General features: G+C 32.3%; 1 protein-coding gene across 1 annotated transcript in view; it reads right to left on the reverse strand.

Moving 5' to 3' along the window:
* Window positions 1-1482: 1482 nt before the first annotated feature.
* LOC106871411 (protein disulfide-isomerase TMX3) overlaps window positions 1483-25197 on the reverse strand; it is a 115045-nt gene continuing 91330 nt past the window's right edge. The window contains exons 10-14 of the mRNA XM_014917836.3: window positions 11517-11570; window positions 10052-10244; window positions 7574-7642; window positions 6058-6226; window positions 1483-4427 (exon numbers count right to left, since the gene is read on the reverse strand). Of these exons, the coding sequence (XP_014773322.1) occupies window positions 4363-4427; window positions 6058-6226; window positions 7574-7642; window positions 10052-10244; window positions 11517-11570 (550 nt within the window). The 3' untranslated portion in view covers window positions 1483-4362. The remainder of the gene's footprint in view (window positions 4428-6057; window positions 6227-7573; window positions 7643-10051; window positions 10245-11516; window positions 11571-25197) is intronic.

The following is a 25197-nucleotide window of genomic DNA, read 5'->3' on the forward strand; positions in this document are numbered from 1 at the left end:
TAAGAGATAAAAAGTTTACTCTGTGGACTCATTTATAAAGAAAATTCTATTATATCCCCCATTAAAAGAAAAAGTAAAAAGAGGAATGTTATAAAAATTTAGTTGAACATATATAAGTTCGTTATGCTAAAGAAAAGACATTCAAACCCAAAGTGATGACAAAATGAATTAAAAAAATTAAAAAATTTAATTGTTACAAAAAGTTACAGAATGTGAAAATACTATTAGTATTGGGTTGATGAGGAGGGGGTGTGTCCAAAATGACATGTGGTCAAATAAAATAAAAACAAAATAAAAGCAAACAAAAGAAAAGTGCATTAGAATGAGTTATATAACATTTCTGGTGTGCACAAAATAGCTTTTTATGGAGCATATAAAAAAAGAAAATATCATTCACACGGCTTGTATCAATCAGAAGATATGGAAGAAGATACTTGCCACGCAGTGAGATGAAACCAAGAACTCAGGATTGCAAAGCAAACTTCTCATATATATATATATATATATATATATATATATAAATAACCATCAAAGAATTCATAAATCAGAAAAAAATATGCTCCTATTAATCAAAATATACACTATCATAGATCTATTTCAGCCAATCTTATCAATCAGTTTTCTATTTTGTATTAGATAACAGCACTGTTATGTAACACCCATATGTTACTTAACAGTACTTATCTAACATCAAGTACAAAGCTGATTAGTAAGATTGACTGAAATAGATCTATAATACTGTATACTATACTATATATATATATATATATATATATATATATACACACACACACACACACACATACACACACCTACATATATACTTACATGGTGAACATGTGTATGCATATATATATGTACATCATTTGATCTGCAACCTTTTTCCTAATCACTTCAAATTCATTAGTCACTAAATTAATGTTTTCTCTGTGAAGTTCTAGTTGGACCTTTTCTTGAACAGCAAAATAGACCATCATTATATAAAAATACTATTCACCTCAAAGGTCAAAAAATATTTTTGCTATATCAATAACTAATAACATTTTGAACAAACATTGGCAACGTTTGTGAATAAGACAAAGATTCAACTTAACTCTGAAGATATTTTACTTATTTATTTTTTTATCTGCAATATGGGTGCAGACAATAAGGCCTACTGAGTCCATACATCAACGCAAAACGTGTGGTACTTTTCAAAGATCACCAGTAATATTTTTCTTTTTTTCTTTTTTTTACTATAGGCACAAGGCCTGAAATTTTGGGGAGAAGTGAACTAGTTGATTTCATTAACCCCAGGCCTTGATTGGTACATATTTTATCAGCCCTGAAAGGTAAAGTTGACTTTGGTTGAATTTGAACTCAGAATATAAGGCCAGAGAAAATGAAAGGCCATCAGTATATTAAAAACAGAGATGATAATCAGAACTTTATCATAATGTACCTTTGAATTTGCATTTTATTCCAATTAATATCTTCTTAATAATATTTTTATTCAGTGCCTAAAATATAAATACTAAAAAACAAATCAAATAAAAAATAATTTAATATTACAAAGAAAATGTTCAAAGCCACAACAGCATCTAAGACATCATTCCTTAGTTGATGGATGTTTAATATATAACACTAACCCTCATCCTATCATCTTGCACACAACTTACTCATCAGATCTGAGTATCTTTTAAACAGTTTATTGTTTTGTTATTTTTGTCTTGATATTTCAATATTTTACCAAAAATTGTTTATATTTGTCAGTCTTTGAATCACAGTATATAAACTAGACATTATCATTTAGTGTCTATTTATTACAAAGTAATTTAGAGGCAGTTACCACAAACTGTTATAAACACCTGAAAATTAAATTATGCTGTAACTTTACATGCACAAACACACACACACACACACATACTACTGTATGTGAGGGTGCATAACAATGGAACATTTCCTGGCAAGGAGATTCAATACAGAAAAGTAGCTTCAAATTTATTTTTAAAATCATTTTGACAGGGACTAGTAGTTTCACCAGACAATTTATTCAACCGGTGATGAAATGTTTTGTTGCTAATGTCTATAATGTATAATAAATATTAGAAAGAAAGTTTTTCACCACTGGTTAAATAAGCTGTCAGGCAAAAACTTGAAGACCCGGTAAAAACAAATTTGTGTGTGTGTGTGTATGTGTCTATAGAAAGAGAGAGACTTTTTTACTGGTTCTGGTTTCAGCAGTAAAATGGTCCATTTAAGTGGCTAATTAGAATAACAAACACAATAACAATTATTATACAAAATAGAAATAATAAATAACTTAATGTTGAGCTAAAAATATACTTTAAAAAATTCATAATTTTCTTTCAAATTACATACATAATGCAGGCTCAAAAAACAATTAAATATTTATAGAAACAAGTTACTTTATTTGCAATGCAAATATATTCAATTCTTATTTAAAATTTTTAAATAAAATAGCTCTGGTACAAAAACAAAATGTATTTAAATCAACACTGAAATAACATACTTGCTGGTCATTCTATCACTTCTACATACAACAACAACATTGTTTTTCTCTTGGGACCTAATCATCCCAGGCCATTCATTGTTTGTATATGTTCCTTTATCTACTATCAGGAATATGCGGTGACATTTCACCCCACAACAAAGTTATCTCAATACTTTTTCTTATGACATAATAACAACTGATACTATTCTTAAAGAAGCCAAAAGGCAAAGAGTAGTTGGGCTTTATGGTGTACTCTATTGTGTTCCCCAGAATTATTTAATATTCATTTTACATATTTTCCCTATTTTTTATATAAACAACTTTTCTACATCCAATACTACCTCCTAGTGACAATTTCTAATTGATTTTCCAGTTGTGTACCTCCACTGGTTTGGTGGATGCCCAAAAATGTATAAATGTTGCTAACAGAATCAGTTCTGGTACATGCAAGTAAAGACTGTTTTTATGTCATTCTCATGTTAATGAGTATAGAAGAGCCAAGTCCTACAAAGGTCATTACAATACAGCTAGTGCCAACTAAATAGAATTCTCACTACCTGTTGATAGATATCAAGCTAATATAGAGAGTGTTGTCAAATGTATAAAATAATATGACTATAACATAATATAAAATATGACGGATATTCAAGTGTTACATTCTCATTCTTTGCTTGAATGTACTTAAATTGGAAAAGTTACTCTTGAGATTATTTGACTATTTTTAACTGATAGTTCCCTATAGAATATGATGATCCTTTAAGAAATAACAAAAACAAAAATGTTAAAATATATATTCCTGTAGTTAATATTTAAAATGAAAATAGGTGTAAACTCTTCTTTTTTTTTTTTTTTTTTTTTTTTGTCAAGGTTTTCACATTTATGTCCAATATGAACCAACACACCAAGAGATGAATAATGTCAATGGCAAAGGCTGCAAGACTCAGTCATAAACAGAAATAACCATTATCTTACAATTATTACCAAGGTAACAGGTTTCTATGGATTGGTAGATTTATTGGAATGGTGCAAAATGAAGAGAATGATTTAAACTTAGAACAATGGGTTAGCCTACATATCTATAGAATATAAATGTTCAACCTGGTGCTGTCCATCTCAATGTTATCAGTTCAGGAATTCTCAAGTAGCGAAGTGACAGAAAGAGTACAGTGCTAAGACTAAATGCCTTTTAGTATTCAGTTTTACCTTTTCATATCTTAAGATCAAATCTCACTGGAGTCGGCTTTGCAACTTCAAGAACAAGACACTGTGCTGGAGTTTTGTTGCTATATAAAACTTCAGTAATTTGGAATCTCTATAAAGAGATACACAATTCAATGATATGTTGGAAAATATAGATATTTACTTCTAGATGCACATTATAAGTCCACTCACAGTACTGCATAATAGGAATAATATCCATTTTCAAGACATGATGATTATATATCATGTCAAGTAATATGAATTACTGTAGGCATTCATTTTTATTTCCTTCAATAATTCTGGGAGGAAGGAAACAGTAAATAATAAAGGTTTAATTTCAATTTTTTTTTAATGTTTTATTAATATATTTTTTATGTATTTATTTATATATATTTTTGTTAACTTGTTTTCCTGCACTACATTCCTTACTTGTCACAGGTTTATATCATCCTGTAAGAGGTGGGTGGCAGTTGATTTAGACAGACAAATATAAAAGGAAGAAGGGAGACGGGGACAAATAAATAAACATAAAATGCATGGAAGATGTGAGAGTTATTTTTAAAAAAAATGAGTTTTCCATGACGAAGACAGGAAAGCTGTTCAAGATAGCAGTTCCATTGGCGGCTGATAAAGGGATTAATGGATGAGATCAATTAAATGAGACAACCTTATTCAGATTTTAAATGTTTTGGACATTTGTGTGGAACTGCTTTCGGACAGGGTTTTGGTCCATCTGAAAAACAACAGAAACATATTTAATTGTAAGGTAATGTGTATGCGTGTATGTGTATTTGAACGTGTAAGTAGAGGAGGTATGTGTTAGATTTTGTTTTTATATGAAGTGGTAGATATATGAGAGAGGTTGTGGGTTGTGACAGATGTAGAAAAAGAATGAAGCTGTGTATGTGTGTCAAAAGTTATATATGTTCATGAGAGACTGTATGAGTGTAAGTCTGATTTTGTATGTAGTTGAGAATATGTGAGAGAGAAGTTGAAGATATCTGTAAAAAGAGGTACAAAAGAAAGGTTGCAAGAATATATGAAAGATTGTACATGAAGTTAGACTGCATAAAATAATGTGTATGCCTGAAAGAGAGAGAGAGAGAGGTTTGTAATGATGTATTAATTTATAAATGTTTATATGATCAATATTGTGTGTTTCTTGTAAGTGCTGTAGAGTCAATGCGACCTGTTAATATGACTGTTATAGTACATATATTAATGAATTTATGTAAATTATATACATGTAATTGTGTGTGAGAAAATACAAACAAAACTGTAGCATTGCATAGATTAAGAATGAAATTGATTATAAAGATAAAGATGAAGCTTATATTTGATCCATATAACAGATACTACACTCACAATATACACATACTCACATACACACTTACTCTCACATACATACATATAGTCATACAAAGATACAATAAACTCTTCACTAATTGAGTTCATAGCCAGCTTTTGATTTCCATCATCAGTTTTACATCCACTTTTCCATGCTAGCATGGGTTGGATGCATGATTACAGTCCAAGCCAATATTTGATGTTACAGCCTTCCCAGATGTCCTGCAGTCCACGTCTCATTTATACATTCAGTTTTACTCATATTGTTAATGATCAAGGGAAATCATGAATGTCTCCTTGTTTTCTCTACACAATAAACCTAAAGCACATACACCAATGTGAGTAATGTCATTACTCACATCAATGGTCTATCAATGGTGGAAGTTTAGAAAAGTTAAGCCAACTTCCAGAGATAACAACAAGATATGTTTCAAACCTCTAATTAATTCTGTCTGATCTTAGTGCCAGCTCACCCATGCAGAATAAATAATTTATCATCATCATTTTTACATCAACTTTTTCACACTGGCATAAGTCAGAATTTTGTTGAGGTGAATTTTCTATAGCTGGATACCTTTCCTGTCACCAATCCTCACCTGTTTCCAAGTAAGGTATATTTCTCCCGTAACCAGGTATGTTTCACATAGAAGATTGTGAGTGAAGAACACCATTTGCATGGCAATAACATTTGTTTACAACTATCACACAATGTCAAGGCAAGAAGACACACGAACAACACACACAAATACACATGCACACACACACACACACTCACATATATGCATATATGTGATAGGTTTCTTTCAGTTCCCATCAACCAAATCCACTTACAAGGCTTCTGTCAGTCCAGGGTTATAGTGGGAGTGACTTTCCAAGGTGCCATGCAATGGGGTTGAACACAGAAACATGTGGTTGAGAAGCAAACAACTTACTATTTACAACAAACCAATATACATGCCACTTCCATTACATAGCTCAATCAATCTAAAACAGCATCAAATATAATTTTTGTTTACCATGTTTACTTTGTTTATGACTGTCTTCATCTTCATCTTCAGCATCAGATAAAGCAGTTTCTTGATCAAAGGGCTCCATACAACAAATACTATAGCAAACAACACTAATAATAACTGTTGGCAGGCCAAACATCAAAAGAAATAACCATCGTGATGCTGTCCATATGGCCTGGAAATCGGAGAAAGTGAAAAATGAATATTTTTAATACAGGAAAGACTGGTCAAGAAATTCGGTTGGATAAAAAGAGCAAAAGGAAATAAACCCTACAAAGAAAACACCAGGTGACTAGAATACATAAAGGTTACTAAAGTAATGATTTTTAATAGCATTTTAAGATAGAGAATACTGACTGAAACACCTTAAGTATTAAAGCAATGATTCTTTTATAATGGTTAAGCCATATTAAAAAAAAACAAAAACGGACTTGTGTGTGTGAATATGTCAGAATATGATGAAATTAGAAAAGGGATACAGTAGTGAGATTTTTTTTTTTTGTTTTTTTTTTTTAGGCCAGTTGAGTTCCCAACTTGTTTACCATTCTCCACCAGAACCATTACAGTTGATGTCTGCAATCTCAACCATGGTCAATAACCTTGAGAAAAGATGAGCTCTATCCATCAAATTTACCATTAACACATTATAAAGTCATCAGTGACACTAAACAATCTGAGTTACAGAACATGCCATCAGAAATAGATTGCAACAACCTATTTTTCTGACTAAGGTGGACTTGTGTCAGAGTAAAAATTCACAATGTAAACAGTTTATGTTTTGGAAGGAATTTAGGTTGTTTTAGTATCAATGATAGTGTTGTTACTGTGCTGTGACAAGTTCACTTTACTTTCCGCTTCAAATCAACTAAATTCTTTCTAGTTGATTTCAGATGGAGTAGATAACACACTAGATATCCAGTCCTGCATTGGACAAAACAAACAACATTACTACATTACTAGCAGTGATAAACAGTGGATATATATTCAACATATCCCACTATAACTTGCATCAATATTGAATTCTTTAAAATAAACATTTTTCTTCTTTTTTTTTCTTTGTTTTTTTTTTTTTTTGCATTATATCTTTTAATGGAATCTGCTTTTAAAGAGTGTATATATGTGTGAATGAATGACTGAATGTGTGTGTATACCTTCTGTTGCATTGGCAATAATATAGAGGGTCACAGATAGTATTGATGTGACAACAATGTATTCCAACTGATGTGTCACTTCACCTACCATTGGAGGCCCCATATCTAGGCAGGAATTTGAATTGATTAAATACAGTACACAATGCTTCCAGTTGGCGTTCCAACTCTCACTAGCAACACGACAATTTATTAAAATTATAACTATGATGAAGGCAGGTAGAGAAACTAGTTCTCTAAATATCTAGAAGTATTAAAAATAACAGAGAAAATGAAAAAAATAAATTAGCCAAACACAAGAAACAGTATTGTGAAATAAATACCCACTAAAAAGATTTAAAAGATTGTTAAAAATCGAAAGAAAATGTACATACCATAACCGTTGACCATATATCATAACCGATTCTTTTTAGTCTTTGAGTAAATCCTGTACCTCCTTGGGCCTACAAGAAAAATATACAGCAAAATTTAAATATTTGATGCAAGTATTGGAATAATAATAGATGGCTTTACAAAAAGTATTCAGTTTTAATATCCTCATTCTAAACCTTGAAACCTATCATTTGACCACTTAGCAAACAAATTAATGTCCAGAAATGGCTTTATGGTGATAATATAGTGGGTAAAGTGAGATAGTTAGATAAAATTTCAGTGCAGACCAGGAAATAAAAGAGAATCTGAATTCTAGAGGTTTGCAAACATACACTCAATTCAATGAATGCAGAGGGAAAATATTCTTTCACTCATTTTTTGCTTTAGATGATACAAAGTTCTACAGAGTAATTATAAGGAAAATTATTCTTCAGAATTAAATTATATACAACTATGATAGTATTATGATGTATGTTTAATTGGAGGGTGCCAGTTTATGAGGCTTCTGATTTAGACCTTGCCTAATAGTACAATGTATTATCAACAAAATAATTCAAACAATATAACCTTTTAAATTAAAGATTCAGGATTTTAACCAATGTCTTTTGAGAAAAATTTAAATATTTGATGCGAGTATTGGAATAATGATAGATGATTTTACAACAAGTATTCAGCTTTAACATCCTCATTCTAAACCTTGAAACCTATCATTTGACCACTTAGCAAACAAATTTATGTCCACAAGTGGCTTTATGGTGATAATACAGTGGGTAAAGGATCTAAGTGTTGCAGAAGGTAATGTGCAATATTCAGCTTGGAGTGAGGAAAAGATTGAGTGTATTAGGATGACAGATGAAAGATCAATACAAACAGAAGAAAAAAAGATCGCTTAAAACAGAAAAGGTTCCATAATATGTGTCAATTGCATATATGTTATTGAAGCCTCCACAAATAATGATCAGAATAGAATTAAGTTTATCTAACTGTATCACTGAAGGAAAGAGGGCGATTAAATGCTAGGTGGTATTGCAAAGTTCAGAGTTAGATGATATGACATAGTTTGAAACAAAATAATTGAAAGTTTTCAGATCTTATGTAAAGTTAAGACAGATGGAGACAGATTTGGTAGATTATGAATAAGTATTTACTCCAGTTTCACACAAAGAGAAAACACAGTGGCAACCTACATCCCAATGGTTAAAAAGCAGATGTATTGCAGCATCTATACAAGTGAAAAATACTGCCTACATCAGCTGGAAGTGATCACCTGCCATGACAAACAAGAGATATTCACTCACCAGCACAAGGCTTACACAAGTGGAATCAAACATCAACATGCAGCTGTTCACACTGAACCTCAACTACTTCAACACTACCAGTTTGGGGAGGGCCCATAAAGGTCATAAACACTACCACTCCTCTTCTGATTGAATAATAAATAAAAATTTCAATTTGCAATTTGTGTAGAAAATGAATGGGAAAGACAGATTTTGAGATTTGTATTTCTCTAAAGGAAAATATACTCTTTTACTTGTTTCAGTCATTTGACTGTGGCCATGCTGGAGCACCGCCTTTAGTCAAGCAAATCAACCGCAGGACTTATTCTTTGGAAGCCTAGTACTTATTCTATCGGTCTCTTTTGCTGAACCACTAAGTTACGGGGACGTAAACACACCACCATTGGTTGTCAAGCGATGCTGGGTGGGGACAAATATACAAACATACATATATATATATATATATATACACACATATATACGACGGGCTTCTTTCAGTCTCTGTCTACCAAATCCACTCACAAGGCTTTGGTCGGCCCGAGGCTATAGTAGAAGACACTTGCCAAAGGTGCCACGCAGTGGGACTGAACCCGGAACCATGTGGTTGGTAAGCAAGCTACTTACCACACAGCCACTCCTATGCCTATGTATATGTATTACCTTTGCTGGAATTGTTGAATATAATTGAAGGTGGTTTGGATACCTAGGACTATAGTAAAAGAGGAGTAAATTTTCAAGAAAAAAAAACTTGAATTTTCTTTTCTTGTTTACTTATTAAAATTTCTGTCCAGACTAGAAAATAAGAGAGAATATGAATTTTAGAGATTTGCAAATATACACTCAATTCAATGAATGCAGAGGGAAAATATTCTTTCACTCATTTTTTGCTTTACATGATACAGAGTTCTACAGAGTAATTATAAGGAAAATTATTCTTCAGAATTAAATTATATACAACTATGATAGTATGGATCATTAGAAGGTACAGATTTATGAGACTTCTGATTTAGACCTTGCCTAACAGTACAATGTATTATCAACAGAATAATTCAAACAATATAACCTTTTAAATTAAAGGTTCAGTATTTTAGCAAATGCTTTTTGAGCTACCACTTATCAAACAAGTGTTCTATTGTAAGAAATTCTTTACCCCCAAATAAATGAAAGCAATAGTAGAAAATAAGAAAACCCAGCAATACTTACAGTAACTTTTCCTTCAGAAACATCTATAAGGAACTGACTATACTCTGCAAGAGTAAGATCTTTGATCTCTTTCTCTGGCATATAGTAGTACTGTGACTCAGAATCATAAACAAGTAATGTTGGCATTTCAATAGTAGACATGGTAATACTATTCAATGGTTCAGAGTCATTCAAATGAGCAAACTGAAACTGGCTGATAAAAGAAAAAGAGAAAATATACATTGAATTTATCGGATTTAACTTTGTGTGTGTTTATATATACAATATATATATGTATATATATATATATATATATATATATATATATATATATATATATATATATATATATATATATATATATATAGTTCAAAGAATTCTTTACATCAAAATATAAGTTCAAAATGATAAGGCTGGTATTTTAGATAATTTTAAACAGTGAATCCTCTCAAAAATCTAGGGCTGCATAGTATGTATGGCTATAAGCACAGATGTCAAGTTTCTGTTAGAGTAAGGATGTATATACACAGAGAGTGGAGGCAAATGGCTTAGTAGTTAGGGTGTTTCACTCCTGATTGTAAGATTGTGGTTTCAATTCCTGAACTGGGTGTGGTTTTAAGCAAAACACTTCATTCCACATGACTCCAGTCCACTCTGCTGATAAAAATGAGTAATCATGTGACAGACTGGTGTCTGGTCCAGAGGAGAATATATATGCAGCAGAATCCTGAAATCTGATTTGAGAAGGATCTTTGATCCCTTCTGATATACACAGACAGTGCTCTTTAAAACTATATTCCTACATATATTGACAGCATACTAATATTATAGTATATACAAAATTCTAAAAATTACATACTCTATAATTGTAAATTAGATAAAAATATATAAACAATGAGGCTTAAAAATCTGTGTAGTAAGAAGTCTGCTTCTCAACTACATGGTTCCAAGTTCAGTCCCACTACATGACACCTTGGGCTGACCAAAACCTCATGAGTGGATTTCATCATCATCATTTAACGTCCGCTTTCCATGCTAGCATGGGTTGGACGATTTGACTGAGGACTGGTGAACCAGATGTTAAACGACGATGATGATGATGATATTGTATATATGTAAATATAGATTACATTGTGGCCATCACTTAAAATCAAGGATGACTTGGTAGCTTGTACTATACTTTTGCTGATTTTTTCAGTTGTCAATGAGGTCATGAGCAGACAGAGACTCCCTCTTAGCCCTCCGACCATTAGCCTTCCTACCCATAATTAAATGGGACATCCAAGATGTAAACAGCTGGAGCTGAGAGAGTTGCAACAAAATATTACTGCTACTCATTTCTGCTGAGTAGACTGGAGCAATGTGAAATGAAGGACTTTGTTTGACCTTATGATTATCAGCCCAACACCCTGACCAGTAGGCCATGTGTCTTCACATACACACACACATATATTAGTCATTTAACAAGTTAAATAAAATGGCTTACTTGTGAAACTTCTTCTTTTGATTCAACGCTAATTCAATAGACATTTTTTCATACCTGAAACAAAAAGGAATATATTCATAAGTTGAATTGCTTACATTCCACTAAATTGGTTGCACAATTTGGTTTAACGGGGACCTATGTTAAATAGGTGTGAAAGTTTTATCCTATTTTTTTACTCCATTTAGTCATGGCAAGAAGGCCAGGACATCATAAATGTCACTACAAAACTACATCTCAATGAACCATGGCTTCAGTTTGAGTCCCAGTCATGCATTTACATTTTAGGAAAGATATGAGCAATACTAATTCCCAACAATAAGGCTACATGGTGTTGAAAGGACATTTAATGTGAAATTGATGGGAACTGGAGATGCTCATCATCATTGTGATGACAGTGATAAGAGCAATGGTGATTGTGATGACAATGGTGGTGGTAGTGGAGATAATTATGAGAGTGGGATGTCAGAAACATGATAGAACAGTAGAGTAGATTTTGGAGCTATCTAGTTATAGCTTATAGTTTATTTGTTATATCTCAGGAGTTCATCATCATCATCATCGTCGTTTAACGTCTGCTTTCCATGCTAGCATGGGTTGGACAATTTGACTGAGGACTGGTGAAACCAGATGGCTACACCAGGCTCCAATCTGATTTGGCAGAGTTTCTACAGCTGGATGCCCTTCCTAATGCCAACCACTCAATAAGATCTAGGTTTTACTTCAGTGACTACAGAGCTTCAGAACAAATTTCTGAGCTTACATCAAAGAAAGAACACACTATTAGTGTTTTCCTTATTATTACTGAGAGGCAAGTTATCTGATCGATGAACATGTGCTCCTACTTTAATTTTGAGATTTTGACCAAAAGATATGCATTAAAACCAAGACTACATATGATATCATGTAGAGCATTTATCAATTCATAAGCTCTAAATTGTCATCCATAATTATTGTACCTTACCTATTGAGAAACTCCACTCATTAATCATCATCATCATCATCATCGTTTAACATCCGCCTTCCATGCTAGCATGGGTTGGACGATTTGACTGAGGACTGGTGAAACCGGATGGCAACACCAGGCTCCAATCTAATTTGGCAGAGTTTCTACACCTGGATGCCCTTCCTAACGCCAACCACTCAGAGAATGGATCCTAAATGAATCTTAGATTTGTTTTTGTAATTATTATAGTTCAACCATTGGACAGTCCTGGTTAAGTAAATTTACGACCAAAGACACTCCAGCTGTGACCATCATATTTTTATCCAAACACAATAAATCTAACTCTATGTATTATCTAAAGTGTCTGTCATTTTTTAAGACTGTAGTGTATGATTTGAGGGAGACTTAATTGTTATTTCTAACAGGTTGAGAGACGACACTGAGACTCCCTCATGAGCTCATCAGATTTTAAGACTGCAATCGGGCTTCTCCAGTTGTTGAACATTCTCTCTCTCTCTCTCTCTCTCTCTCTCTCTCTCTCTCTCTCTCTCTTGTTTTGGTTTACATCCTACAAATCCCTTCATGAAATTTGCAGGGAAATGTCTACCTCATCCCAATCTCTAAACATTTCTTTGCACACTTTACCTTACTGAGGATTTTTTTATTTGTTAAAAGTCACTCTTGGTTTAAATTCTTATAAGGCACTTCCTCCCACTCTTCTTTTCCAGATCATTTCCTCTTAAACTTCCCCAGTCTCTTAGCAAACTTCTGTCTTTTTACCAAGGTTCCCAGCCTTTTACATGTTTTTTTACCCATTGACAATTTTTTGAGAGTAAATGTATGTAAATTTATCTCTATTCTGTTTTGTTATATAATTTAAGTTTACACTCCTACAACACAATAAAGAGAAAAAATTAAATATTGTTGCTAAACATTATTAAAGTTCAACTAACAAAAATAATAAAATACACACAATATTATTTCACTTTTTTATGAACTGAAGTTAAACCGATACCAGAATCAAACACAGACTTGTGAATTAGTAATACTGTAATTAAGAATTATACAATAGAGATTATTAAACCTAAAATAGAAAGAATTTTTTTTTTTTCAAAATAGGCTAACTGCAAATTTTCTTCTCAATTTCAGATTTTAAATATTTAATTGAAACTAAAATATAAATCCAGAATCAGCAAATTTATTCCCTGGGTAAACGAAATATAGCTCCTGGGGATAAATCTATTCATTTACATACATCTCTTTCTTCATTCTTTTTTCAATGGGGCGTGGACAACTCTTTTGATACCAACCCACCTGACACCACTCTTGGTTCTACAATATAAACATCCTATTTTACAGTGGTCTACATTAAAACTTAACCTCAAAATTTCAGGCTAATTTATGTTCCAAACACCAGCTTAATACTGACAAAATTATTCTATTCAAAATTTGATACCAATATTTTTAAATGTAAAAAAATTGTCAAAGTAGATTTCCTTAGGAAAAAATTTAGTGTTAATAATGACATTGTTTAACTATGTTTGCATTCTACCTACTCTTCATAGTTTCACAATACTTACATATAAAAACATTACAATAGTGATTTGGTAGGATATGTTTGATACCCCTGATCATTCCAGTTAATGAACTGAGTTTCATATAATTGTTCCATGATACAAAGTGTAAAAATGAATATCAACTAAGACAGGTATGTCATTTAATGACCTACTAAACTTTCAATTAACAACATGCAAACTACTTTTGATCAACAGTTAGAACTGATTCATTTATGTCCTTAATTTCTGAGGGAAAAAAGTTGTGAATATCACAACTTCTCATTGCATCTTCTCCAGGAATCTGACCTGACCATTCAAGAGATTTTAAAATCTTCTGCAATTCAGATATTCTAGAAATGTCAGAAACATCACAATCTGGAACAATCTGTGACAATAATTATTTTGATATGGTAATATGACCAGTAGATACAATAAACTATCAATAGCATCACATGGTCCTACATTTATACAGCTTGTCTCTATAAATGATGCTATCTGAATAAGCCACAATTTTTTATTAAAACAACTAGAATTGTTTCTAGAATTGAAAAATACTTCTCTATTATTTTATACATTCAAAAAGACCTAAAATTTTCTGTAATAGTTATAGAAAACTCTGAGGACTTGCATCCCATTTTTTCCCTTCTTTCTTTCTAAACTGATTGTCTATTTTGTCTGGGAATATTCCTTATCTTAAATTGGTATTAGTCTAGAATTATTTTCCCTTTCTCTGTTTGTGGGATAGTGTGAAATAACAAAGCCACCTTTTCTTATTTCTAAGTAGGTTGATAAACAGTTTCTCACATTTGCTTAAAATAAAAAAAACCTTTCCAACTTTTTTTAACCATTTATTTTTATCTTTCTTTCTCTCTCTCTCTCTCTCTCTCTGTGTCCCATATGTATGTGTGATATATATATATATATATATATATATATATATATATAGAGAGAGAGAGAGAGAGAGAGATGGTGTGTGTCTGTACACATACATACATTTACTACATTACAGAAAACACACATATAAGTTAGTACAAATATTTCGCCATATTACATACTTAAAAATAAACAAAACCATCCTCTCTAGATGTCATTTCTTTTGTTCTCCCTAACACACTATATCTGTTGTTCAGATTTTTCTTTTCGCTCCTTTTTCATTATCAACTTATCAACATCAGAATGACTCAGTTATCAAAATTTACCCCAGGTTCTACATACTGAGGTTATCACTCACATTTGTTTTATTTATTCATTCTGTTTTTTTGTTTTTTTGTTTTTTTTTTGCTATCCAACAGGAAAACAAAATTCTGTTCATAGAATGGAAAGATGCTTCCTGCTATGAAAGGGTTTACAGAGTAGGTGTTTGTTTCATCTGAGATTTGGAAACATGTAAGATTTGATAGAAATTCACTAGAGAGAAATTTTAGATAAGGCAGTTCTGAACATAAGCATTTATTGTTTGGTGTTATGTTGAGAGAGAAGGGGGAGGAGTAAAGAGAGAGAAAGAGAGTAGAGTGTGGGAGTTAGAAATTGATTTTAATAGTACTAAGGTACTAGATGGCTTGTACAGAGTATAGGATTTTATTGTAATGGCTCAGGTAATAAAGATGCAATATGACACTTAGGCACAAAGAGAGAGTTGGCCAATAAAATAGATTTTTTTTTTTCATATTTGGGTTTACAGAAAGCCGTTTACCTCCATGAACTCATTCTGCTAGAAATAGCCAAATCATATGCTGCTATTTCATTTTTTAATGTTTTTTCGAATGTGAAAAAAGAATACATTATGCCTGAGAAGTAACTATAGCCATCCTTTGAAATGCACAAATCATGAAGCTAGATGATGATATATAGGCACATGAGTGGCTGTGTGGTAAGAAGCTTGCTTCCCTACCACATGGTTCCAAGTTCAGTCCCACTGCATGACACCTTGGACAAGTGTCTTCTACTATAGCCTCAGGCTAACCAAAGCCTTGTAAGTGGATTTGGTAAACAGAAACTGAAAGAAGCCTGTTGTATATACATGTATGTATCAATGTGTCTGTGTCTTTGTGTCTGTATTTGCACCCCCCACCACCACCACTTGAAAACCAGTGTTGGTGTGTTTACATCCCTGTAACTTAACAGTTCAGCAAAAGACTGATAAAATAAGTACCAGGCTTCAAAAGAAAAAAAGTCTTGGGGTCAATTTGTTCAGCTAATACCCTTCAAGGTGGTGCCCAAGCATGGCCACAGTCAAATGACTGAAACAGATAAAGGTAAAAGATATGAGATGAATGTGATGTGTTTGTTTAACCCCAGATCAGTTATGATCAATAGACTTTCAATCACGCCCATTCCACCCCTAACTATCACACCTTTTATCTAGATACAGTGCAATCTCTGATACTACTACATTCTCTACATACATTCTCCAGACTATCTTTTAAGAAATTAGTATGTGACTTAAGTTAAATCTGATTACTATTTCCAGCAACTTGAGTAACTGCAAAGAAACCACCTTGCTGGATTAAGTGAAGAAAGGCTGAAGTTGAAAGGCAAATAAATGAGAAACTGGACTTCGCTAGGTCGATACAAGGGTATTTCACTGGACTGCAGTTGTGGGGAAGAAGGACTGAGAAAAAGTGTTTAATGTAAAGTTGAAAGGAAGTGACACAAAATAGAGATAATGAGAATCACACAGCCAAGCTTGCATCACAGAGATTATGATATCTTTCCAAAAGCCAGATAATACACAGCTGATGTGCCTATACAAAATCAAAGTAAATTTTGCAACACATTTCTACTCATACACCTGGTATTGAGTTCCCATTACATATGCAAAGTTATTCACACAATAAACAAACCTTCACTCACAAACATTTTAAGTCACTTAGTCATTGCTATAGTTACTACAAAGGTCTTTGCAAAGAATTTTCTATTTGTATAATGCCCCTACTAACCCACTCATCTCATCGAACACCCCTTCTCTCTTCACATTTACTGTGCTTCACCTTTATGAACCTACATTAAGGCTTTTTATATATATATATATATATATATATATATATATATATATATATATTTCTAATCTTTTCTCCCAAGAACTGCCTCTCTTTGGAGGATCCTCACTGCTTATATTTTCTCACAACCACTGACCTTCAGAAAGTTCAAACCAAGCTAAACTGCATTAAACTCCCCTACCTGTAGCACCCCAACCCTTGTCCCAGCAAAGGAGAACATTGAAAGATCATGAGTGTACCCTTTCAAATCAGACTGTTATAAAAGTAGAAAGAAAATTTGGAGTAATCTAAACTCCATATCATAAAATATCGAAGTCATTGCTTTAGAGTTTGCAACAATACCACCTCATACAATAAATGATTACATGACTTTGTAAACAACATCAGAGTTCCACAAGCTACTTAGAATTTCACAAGAGAAAATGTGATTTTGAAAGACTTAAACAAGAACTGAAACTTTAATCTTCAGATTGCATGTGCTCTCTCTCTCTCTCTTTAACTTGGGGTTTTATCTCGAAATTTCTTTTACAAAACTAAGTACTTTTCACATACAAAATAACTGATATACTGCACTAAACCTTACATAATTTTCAGTACACACAGACACAAACACAGAATAATACTAATAATACAGTCAGAAACACTAACACACAGATACATAAAAACAATAGTCACCACCAACGCTAACAATTTGCCAGAGACGTGATAAATAGATAACAGCTATTAATCATATCTAATAATCAACATCAAAATACAACCAGCCCATCTTAACAGCGAGTTCATCTTTATATATCTGCATAGTTTCTGAATTATTTCTAACAGATTGATAACAGGAATACCTTTCTGGCAGTAGTTATTCAATCAGAAATAAAGAATTACATTCTTTACAACAGTTTGAAAATGAAAATAATAATAACCGGCACTGCTATATGAATCTATATACCTAAATGGTTGCTTAAATTGTAGATAGTTCGAAGTCTTAGTCCTCATAGCAATTAGATCATTGATGAAGATATGAACACACAAGCGAGGTGGGTCAGAGGAATTTGTAAATTAGTTATTTGCAAGTATTTTTGTATATTTTAAATATATTGTGTGTTATTATTTAAGGACTGATATAATTTTCCTGTTAAAAGAGGTAAAAAATTGCATCTGACAGAACACACTAGAAAGATTAAGACATGATAACTACGAGAACAAAGGAATGCAAGATTAAATATCTAGCCCCAAAATATAGAATGAAATGTCCATAGAGTATTTAATTTTAATACCAGTGAGGTCACCATCATATTCACTCAACCAATTCACTTCTACATTTAATGCACTGATTACCTAAAACTGCAGACATATTTATAAAAAAGGTCAATCAATGTATATAGTTAACTAAAACATATATCCTGATAAGCCAATGAGGGAGTCACTATGAATTTTTTTAAACAGAAGAAAAGAAGTATTGGGAAATGTAGTTAGAAAATACAGAATAACCCCAGCTAAAAACCTTTAATATCATAGATCAACCTGGTCAGGGATGACCTGGTGTTAAACAACAACATACAACTTGATAGTTATGTGCCCAGGAACCCAGACATTTTAATAGATTTTCTTAGTTCCCAATCTTGTCACATCTGCCTTTAATTATTCACCACTTGTGACTTTAACCATTTAAAATGAAAGCACTTTTTTTTTCTTTTCTTGTTTTGGAAATTTACTTTATTCTTCACTTCAAGGCTATTATCATATAGTTTGATACAGAACAACATTAAAAAGAAAAGAGAAAAGAATGATGTGATGAAACAGAATAAGAGAGAGAGAAGCTTATAAGTTATCCACCTTGATTCTCATGTTGCTGCTATATGAATGATAGATGGAGAACACTTCAGCCATTGAAGAACATTAAAACAAATGTGTAGAAAAGACTGACAGAATGTACAAGAGAAAAATAAGATATACATATTACACTATATTTCAGAAACTATGTACATATAGATGTTTGTTCACCTTTTTAATTACCCTTCAGAATTAAACAGATAATTTTTAAAGGGCAACATAAATGCATGCTTTAAGAAACAGGATGTTATATTCAGAAGTAGGACTAGATTCAAAATGTTGGAGGTGATAAGAGAAACATAAAGATCCTAAAGAAGAGACACCAAATCTGACTGCCATTCAAAGAACCCTTTGTATTGTCATGTCAACAGCTAGATACAGATATGTGAGGACATTACTGTTTCTAAGTTCCAAGTGCTTCTTTCATCAGAAAGATCATTAAGTGCAAGAGCCAACAAATAAGACTACCCACTACCATTACTAACTCACAGACTTCACTCCTCCGGAAGTTGAAACACACTAACCCTAATATATGAAAGCCTCTTTTAAACCAAACAGTAGAAATCTACATTAAACAATATTTTATCAACCCCAGTTTATTTTTCAGGCTTATTTATATTCACCAAAAATGACTTATACAGTAGCATTAAGAACCCAATACTAATACTAATTTCCGAAAATTAAATTACCAAAATTACTAGTAAACTAATTTGTTTTAGTGGCCACAATATTCAAACCTTAGCAACAAAGTTTCAGTGATACCGTAGTTCCAAATTCATGCTGCATTATCAAAGAAAACATGCCAAAGTATACATGATGTGCGTTTTATTTACCGTAGTACAATGGCAGAGAAATTATTCCCATCTAAAGTAGGTTTAACTTGTCAACCTATTACCAATGTAATCTTACCCACATCAAAATGTATGTCACTAGTGTCACTATTATATTATTTTTAACTCCTAGAACAATTGAGAGATATTGACCAAACTATTCTAGATTGAATGCAAATGGTGGAGGGGGGGGGGGGGTCTCTTTCTCAACTGCCTCTCTCTCTCTCTCACACACACATTCATTCATTCATTAATTCTTTTCACCTTTAGTGAATGAACATTATTGAAAATTATGTGTAAATATCAGGTTTTACTTTCTTTTCCCTCACAATACTCTAATCTTGACATAATTTAGGCTATTTATTTGCAGAATTGAAGCATAGGCTATTGGCAGTGCTAAATGAACAGCTTTAGGTGATTGCTAATGCACTTTTACAAGTGCAATATGTTCTTGACAAAACTATGCTTTTGTTCAAGCTGTTCCACAACTGAATTTTCTCTTTCATAAACTTAATTAGAAATTATACAAAACCTAATCCGCAAACTTTATGCTTTTCAACTTTTAAACTATTTTTAAATAAATCATCATCATCATTATTATTATAATTATTGTTATTGTTATTATTATGTCTGGATAAGAGGAACTGTTACCATAAACTTTGCACATCATCCTAGACTAGTAATTTTAGCACCATTAATGTTCAGTACCTATAGAGAAAATATGAGCAAGGAGAGTATTCCAATGATACAATTCCAAATAGGAATAGTTGAGCAAAGTACTCAATACATGGCTGAAACACTAGAGACAACAAACAGAAGTAGATTAATCATTTGGTATACATATTGCTTTTCAATCATGCAAGAACTTCTGTAGTGGTAAGAGAAGAGACAAGAGAGGACACAGCATGTTCATAAGCACATGCTTGTTGTTATTGTTAGTGCTATGTTCACACGGATGAAACAAACTTACGATCAAAGGTGTTTTAACCATCATTAACCCATCTGATGATATCTATGTCATTTTATTTTTAAGGCAGTAAGTAGAGTGTGATGAGAAAGATTTTCTCCTTCTTTCTAGCAGGTCAGGCAATGCATAGAGGCTTACTCGGGATGTTGATGAGTGAGGGTTTGCTAGACAATTGGTGAAAGATCTAGAATTTCAGTGTGTATAACAAATGTTCTGTCTCAATTATGGGAGGAGCAGCAGTACATGTAAGTATACTTTGTAATTGGTCAACAACTGCTCAAAATCAAACTATTTTCTGACCCTAAAAAGGAAACCTAACTTTTCTAACACTGATTTTATCTTTCATCTCTCTGAAGTGTGATAGAATAACTTCAAGAAATATAATGGAACTAATTCAATCAACTACATTTCTCTTACTTCATATAAAAAAAAAGAAGAAAAAAAAGAATCTTACTATCCAGTCAAAAATAGTTAAGTATTAGACTTAATATTTTGCTTCTGTAAGCATTATTTAGTAGGACATAATATTATCACTGATATTCTAACTATTCCTGGCATCTGATAAATATGATCACAGAATAAAAGTTGCTGCTGTTGTTACAACTTATGCTAAGTATAATAAATAGCTTTTGGCTATGTTGGAAGTCTGTATATTTTAAATGTTAGAAATTTTAAATTATCTTGGTATCGTATGACAATTAGGTTGAAATAAAGTAAACAGCTTCACATATCAAGCTGCTTTATATTACTGCTGGCATCATATAACAAATGACTTTATATCATGTTATACAGTAGTTTTTAAATATTATTAGTATCAATTTCATAATTTGTATTATTGAGTAATTATAATCAGTTGCTTTCATAACATCTAATGTAATGCTTTACTATTTAATGTTCAAATCCTATTGTGATGCCCTTTACTCTGTTATAGGTCAATAAATAAGTACCAGTAATAAATTTTAAGTTGAAATTCTGACTTAGGATTTCTACTTAGAACATCAGGGCAAAGAACTGAATGCAATCATTTGACCTACTAGAAATAGGAACCAAATCTCTCTGAGATTATACCACACAATTTGAAAAAAGAAATGAACATTAGATGATGTGGTCTAAGATGGATTCTTCTGGATGAGAAAATGATACCAGTTAGAGGATAATAATAAGAGGAGACTGGAGTAGTTTGGCAATATAGTTAGAAGACCATTCAATAGCTATGTAGCACTGATTTCCCACCATGACATTTCAAAGTACCTCTGTATATACCACAACTTCAGCCTATGTCTGCACATTATTAGCTATAACATACTAAGCCTTCTGCAGAGAGAATATTAGCATCTGACTAATAGAATGTGTTCCTTAAACAAAAAGCAAGAGAAGATGGCTCCAGTTTGATCAGATGAAAGCTGGAGTAATGCATGATGGTCAGGATCATTAAAACTTTCTGCAAAAATTTTAAATTAACTTTGTTTCAAATCTCACCCTCTTCCCCCCCCCCCTCTCTCTTTCTCTCTCAAGTTTTTTTTCTTCTTTGAGCAAATATATTTCTTTTTAATTTTAACTTAATTTCTTTTCATTTCCCTCTTTAAACAAGCAGCTTACCAACAAAAATTATTTAAAAGCATGAAAACAAATAATATAAACTTTTATTTTATGTTTTTCTTATTAAACACTTGAGGGTGTGTAGCATTTTCACAAAGGAATTATAATAATACTAACAAAATATGCTGCAAGTTATAATGCATTTAAGGCCATAGGAATATAGTCACAGCCATTTAAGAGAGAGAGAGAAAAAAAAAGAGAATCAAAAAGATATGGAGTAAAAGAGACATTTTATACCGAAATAAAGATTGCTACAGAATAAAACACCAAAAGGAGCTAGAAAATAGAAATGGTTGACACTAGCTAAAAAAAAAAACAGTTCAATAAAACATGTAAGCAAGTGTTTTCTACTATAGCCTCGGGCCGACCAAAGCCTTGTGAGTGGATTTGGTAGACGGAAACTGAAAGAAGCCCGTCATATATATATATATATATATATATATATATATATATATATATATATATATATATATATATATATATGTGTGTGTGTGTGTGTGTTTGTATGTCTGTGTTTGTCCCCCCACCATCGCTTGACAACCGATGCTGGTGTGTTTACGTCCCCGTAGCTTAGCGGTTCAGCAAACAGAGACTGATAGAATAAGTACTAGGCTTACAAAGAATAAGTCCTGGGGTCGATTTTCTCAACTAAAGGCGGTGCTCCAGCATGGCCACAGTCAAATGACTGAAACAAGTATAAGAGTAAAAGAGTAAAGGCACACAACTACTTTTGGAATGGAAAATATTAGTGCAATTGAATAACATGCTTGTATATTGCATGTTCTTATTTTTAAGTAACTCTAAGATATGAAAAACAAGGTTGATCTCAATAGGATCTGACCAGTGACATGCTAAATGAGATGCTTAGTACAGGAATCTACTAGCTCAACCCTGTTTTCTTTACCTAAAGTACAGTTCTCAGCTAGATCCTTTTTTCCACTTCCACTAGGCTTGTTGCTTACATTTTATACTCTGTTATTGCATCATCACCCAGCTCCAATGGCACAATTAGTCAAAGACTTAAAGTAAATTAACTGACACATTACAAAAAATTATCCAAATGAATTTTTTGCACGATGTTGAAAAAAAAAAAAAAAACTCAAGCTTGTCCCCATTTTCCATCATCTATGTTTTTTAGCTAAAATTCCATAAACAGATTTATATAAAAACATTTCTTCACATTGAAGGTCTAACAATTTTCTTTTCCCTAGTCAAAACAAAGTTCATTTTGCTCTTAATCTGCCAAACAGCCAGTTATTTGGCAAGCTTTTTAAAGTTTCTCTTACATAATATAACCCCAATACATCACAAAACTGCAGAATTTTCAATTCAGTTCTTTCTATTCTTTTATTCTTTTTTACTCTTTTACTTATATCAGTCATTTGATTGTGGCCATTCTGGAGCACAACCTTAAAGGGTTTTAGTTGAAGAAATCAATCCCAGGACTTATTCTTTGTAAGGGTGACAAACACCAACATACACATATAAATACACACACACACACACACGATGGGCTTCTTTTAGTTTCTGTCTACTAGAAGACACTAGCCCAAAGTACTTCACAGTGGGACTGAACCCAAAACCATGTAGTTGGAAAGCAAACTCCTTACCACACTGCCACGCCTGTGCCTATAATGGAACAAATGCATTAATCTTCTTGATATCAACCTATCTGACTCTGCCTTTAGTTTCCAGTTTTAAAGTGATCTAAATTAAATATATTCTATCAAAATTTTATGCTTATTTGTTTTCAAACACGTCTAATAAATTCTTCATTATTTTCAAAATTTTCTGAAAGAAAGGCAGTGTATTTTAACAGAAATATGGTAGCAAAAGAGTTAAAACACTTTCAAGGATATAATACAACTCTCCATAAGAACGCTCTCTCCAAAATACAAATAAAAGTACCTGCCCATGAATGAAATACTGATATCCCCACCCCACAGTACATGAAAACAACATTCATTCCTATAGCCAATAATAACAAAGATAAGAAACAATAAACATGCAACCACCAGTCAGTTAGATATCTTGATAATACAATCAGGACATCTTGAAACATCAGCGCAATGAATCTGGAGACACATCAGTGTAAAGTAAAATCTTTACAACTAGTGATCAAAACTAGACTAAATTTGGTTCATAAGGTACTTATTTTTCTTCCCATTATGCTCACCAAACAGAACAGTACCACCTCTCTAGACATTTTCTAAGATTTGTGTTTCTATAGCCCCAAGCTTTTGATGGAGGTCTGAAATATTTACAGGGATGTAAATAGTGACAGAAATAAATTCTCAATGGGAGAAAGAGAGAGACAGAAATATATAAGTAACCGGCTATGTTTTATTTCCTCTTTTGAAAAAAAAAAATTGAGAAAGAGAACATATGTGTTTATCTATAGTTCATAAGTCATATGTATACGTATATCTGTTTATATTTATGTACATGTTTCAGCAAGTATTTTAGATGTGTAAATGTATACATAACTATGAGTGTGTGTGTATATATATATATATATATTTCATACACACGTGTGTGTGTATTTATGTCTGTATATTTATATATATAAATTTGTTTAATTGCAAATATGCTTAAGGGTTTATGTTTGTTTTTAAGTGTGTGTATCACTCCCTGCCTACAGGTCTAGTGAGTTGAGGTAACTATAATGTTATGTATGATTAAACAGACAGGCCAAAGTCAATATGCATTTATATATAAGTGGAAGTATTCAAACTGTGTATGTGTGTATTTGTCTGCCTGTCTCTGTACATGTGGTTTCTGGCTTGTTTTCAGATTCCATCAGCTTCCTCCGCCCAAGGAAAATATCTAAACTACTATTGGCAAGGAATGTCAGATGCAAGGGGGTTTCCTGACTGCAGCTGGGTCAGACCATATGCAAAATACAATACGGGAGAAGTGTTTTAATTTTGAAAGTTGATTACATCAAATTCAGAAAATAC

Source organism: Octopus bimaculoides, chromosome 1 (assembly GCF_046866305.1).
Source record: "Octopus bimaculoides isolate indiv1 chromosome 1, ASM4686630v1, whole genome shotgun sequence".
Lineage (NCBI taxonomy): Eukaryota > Metazoa > Mollusca > Cephalopoda > Octopoda > Octopodidae > Octopus > Octopus bimaculoides.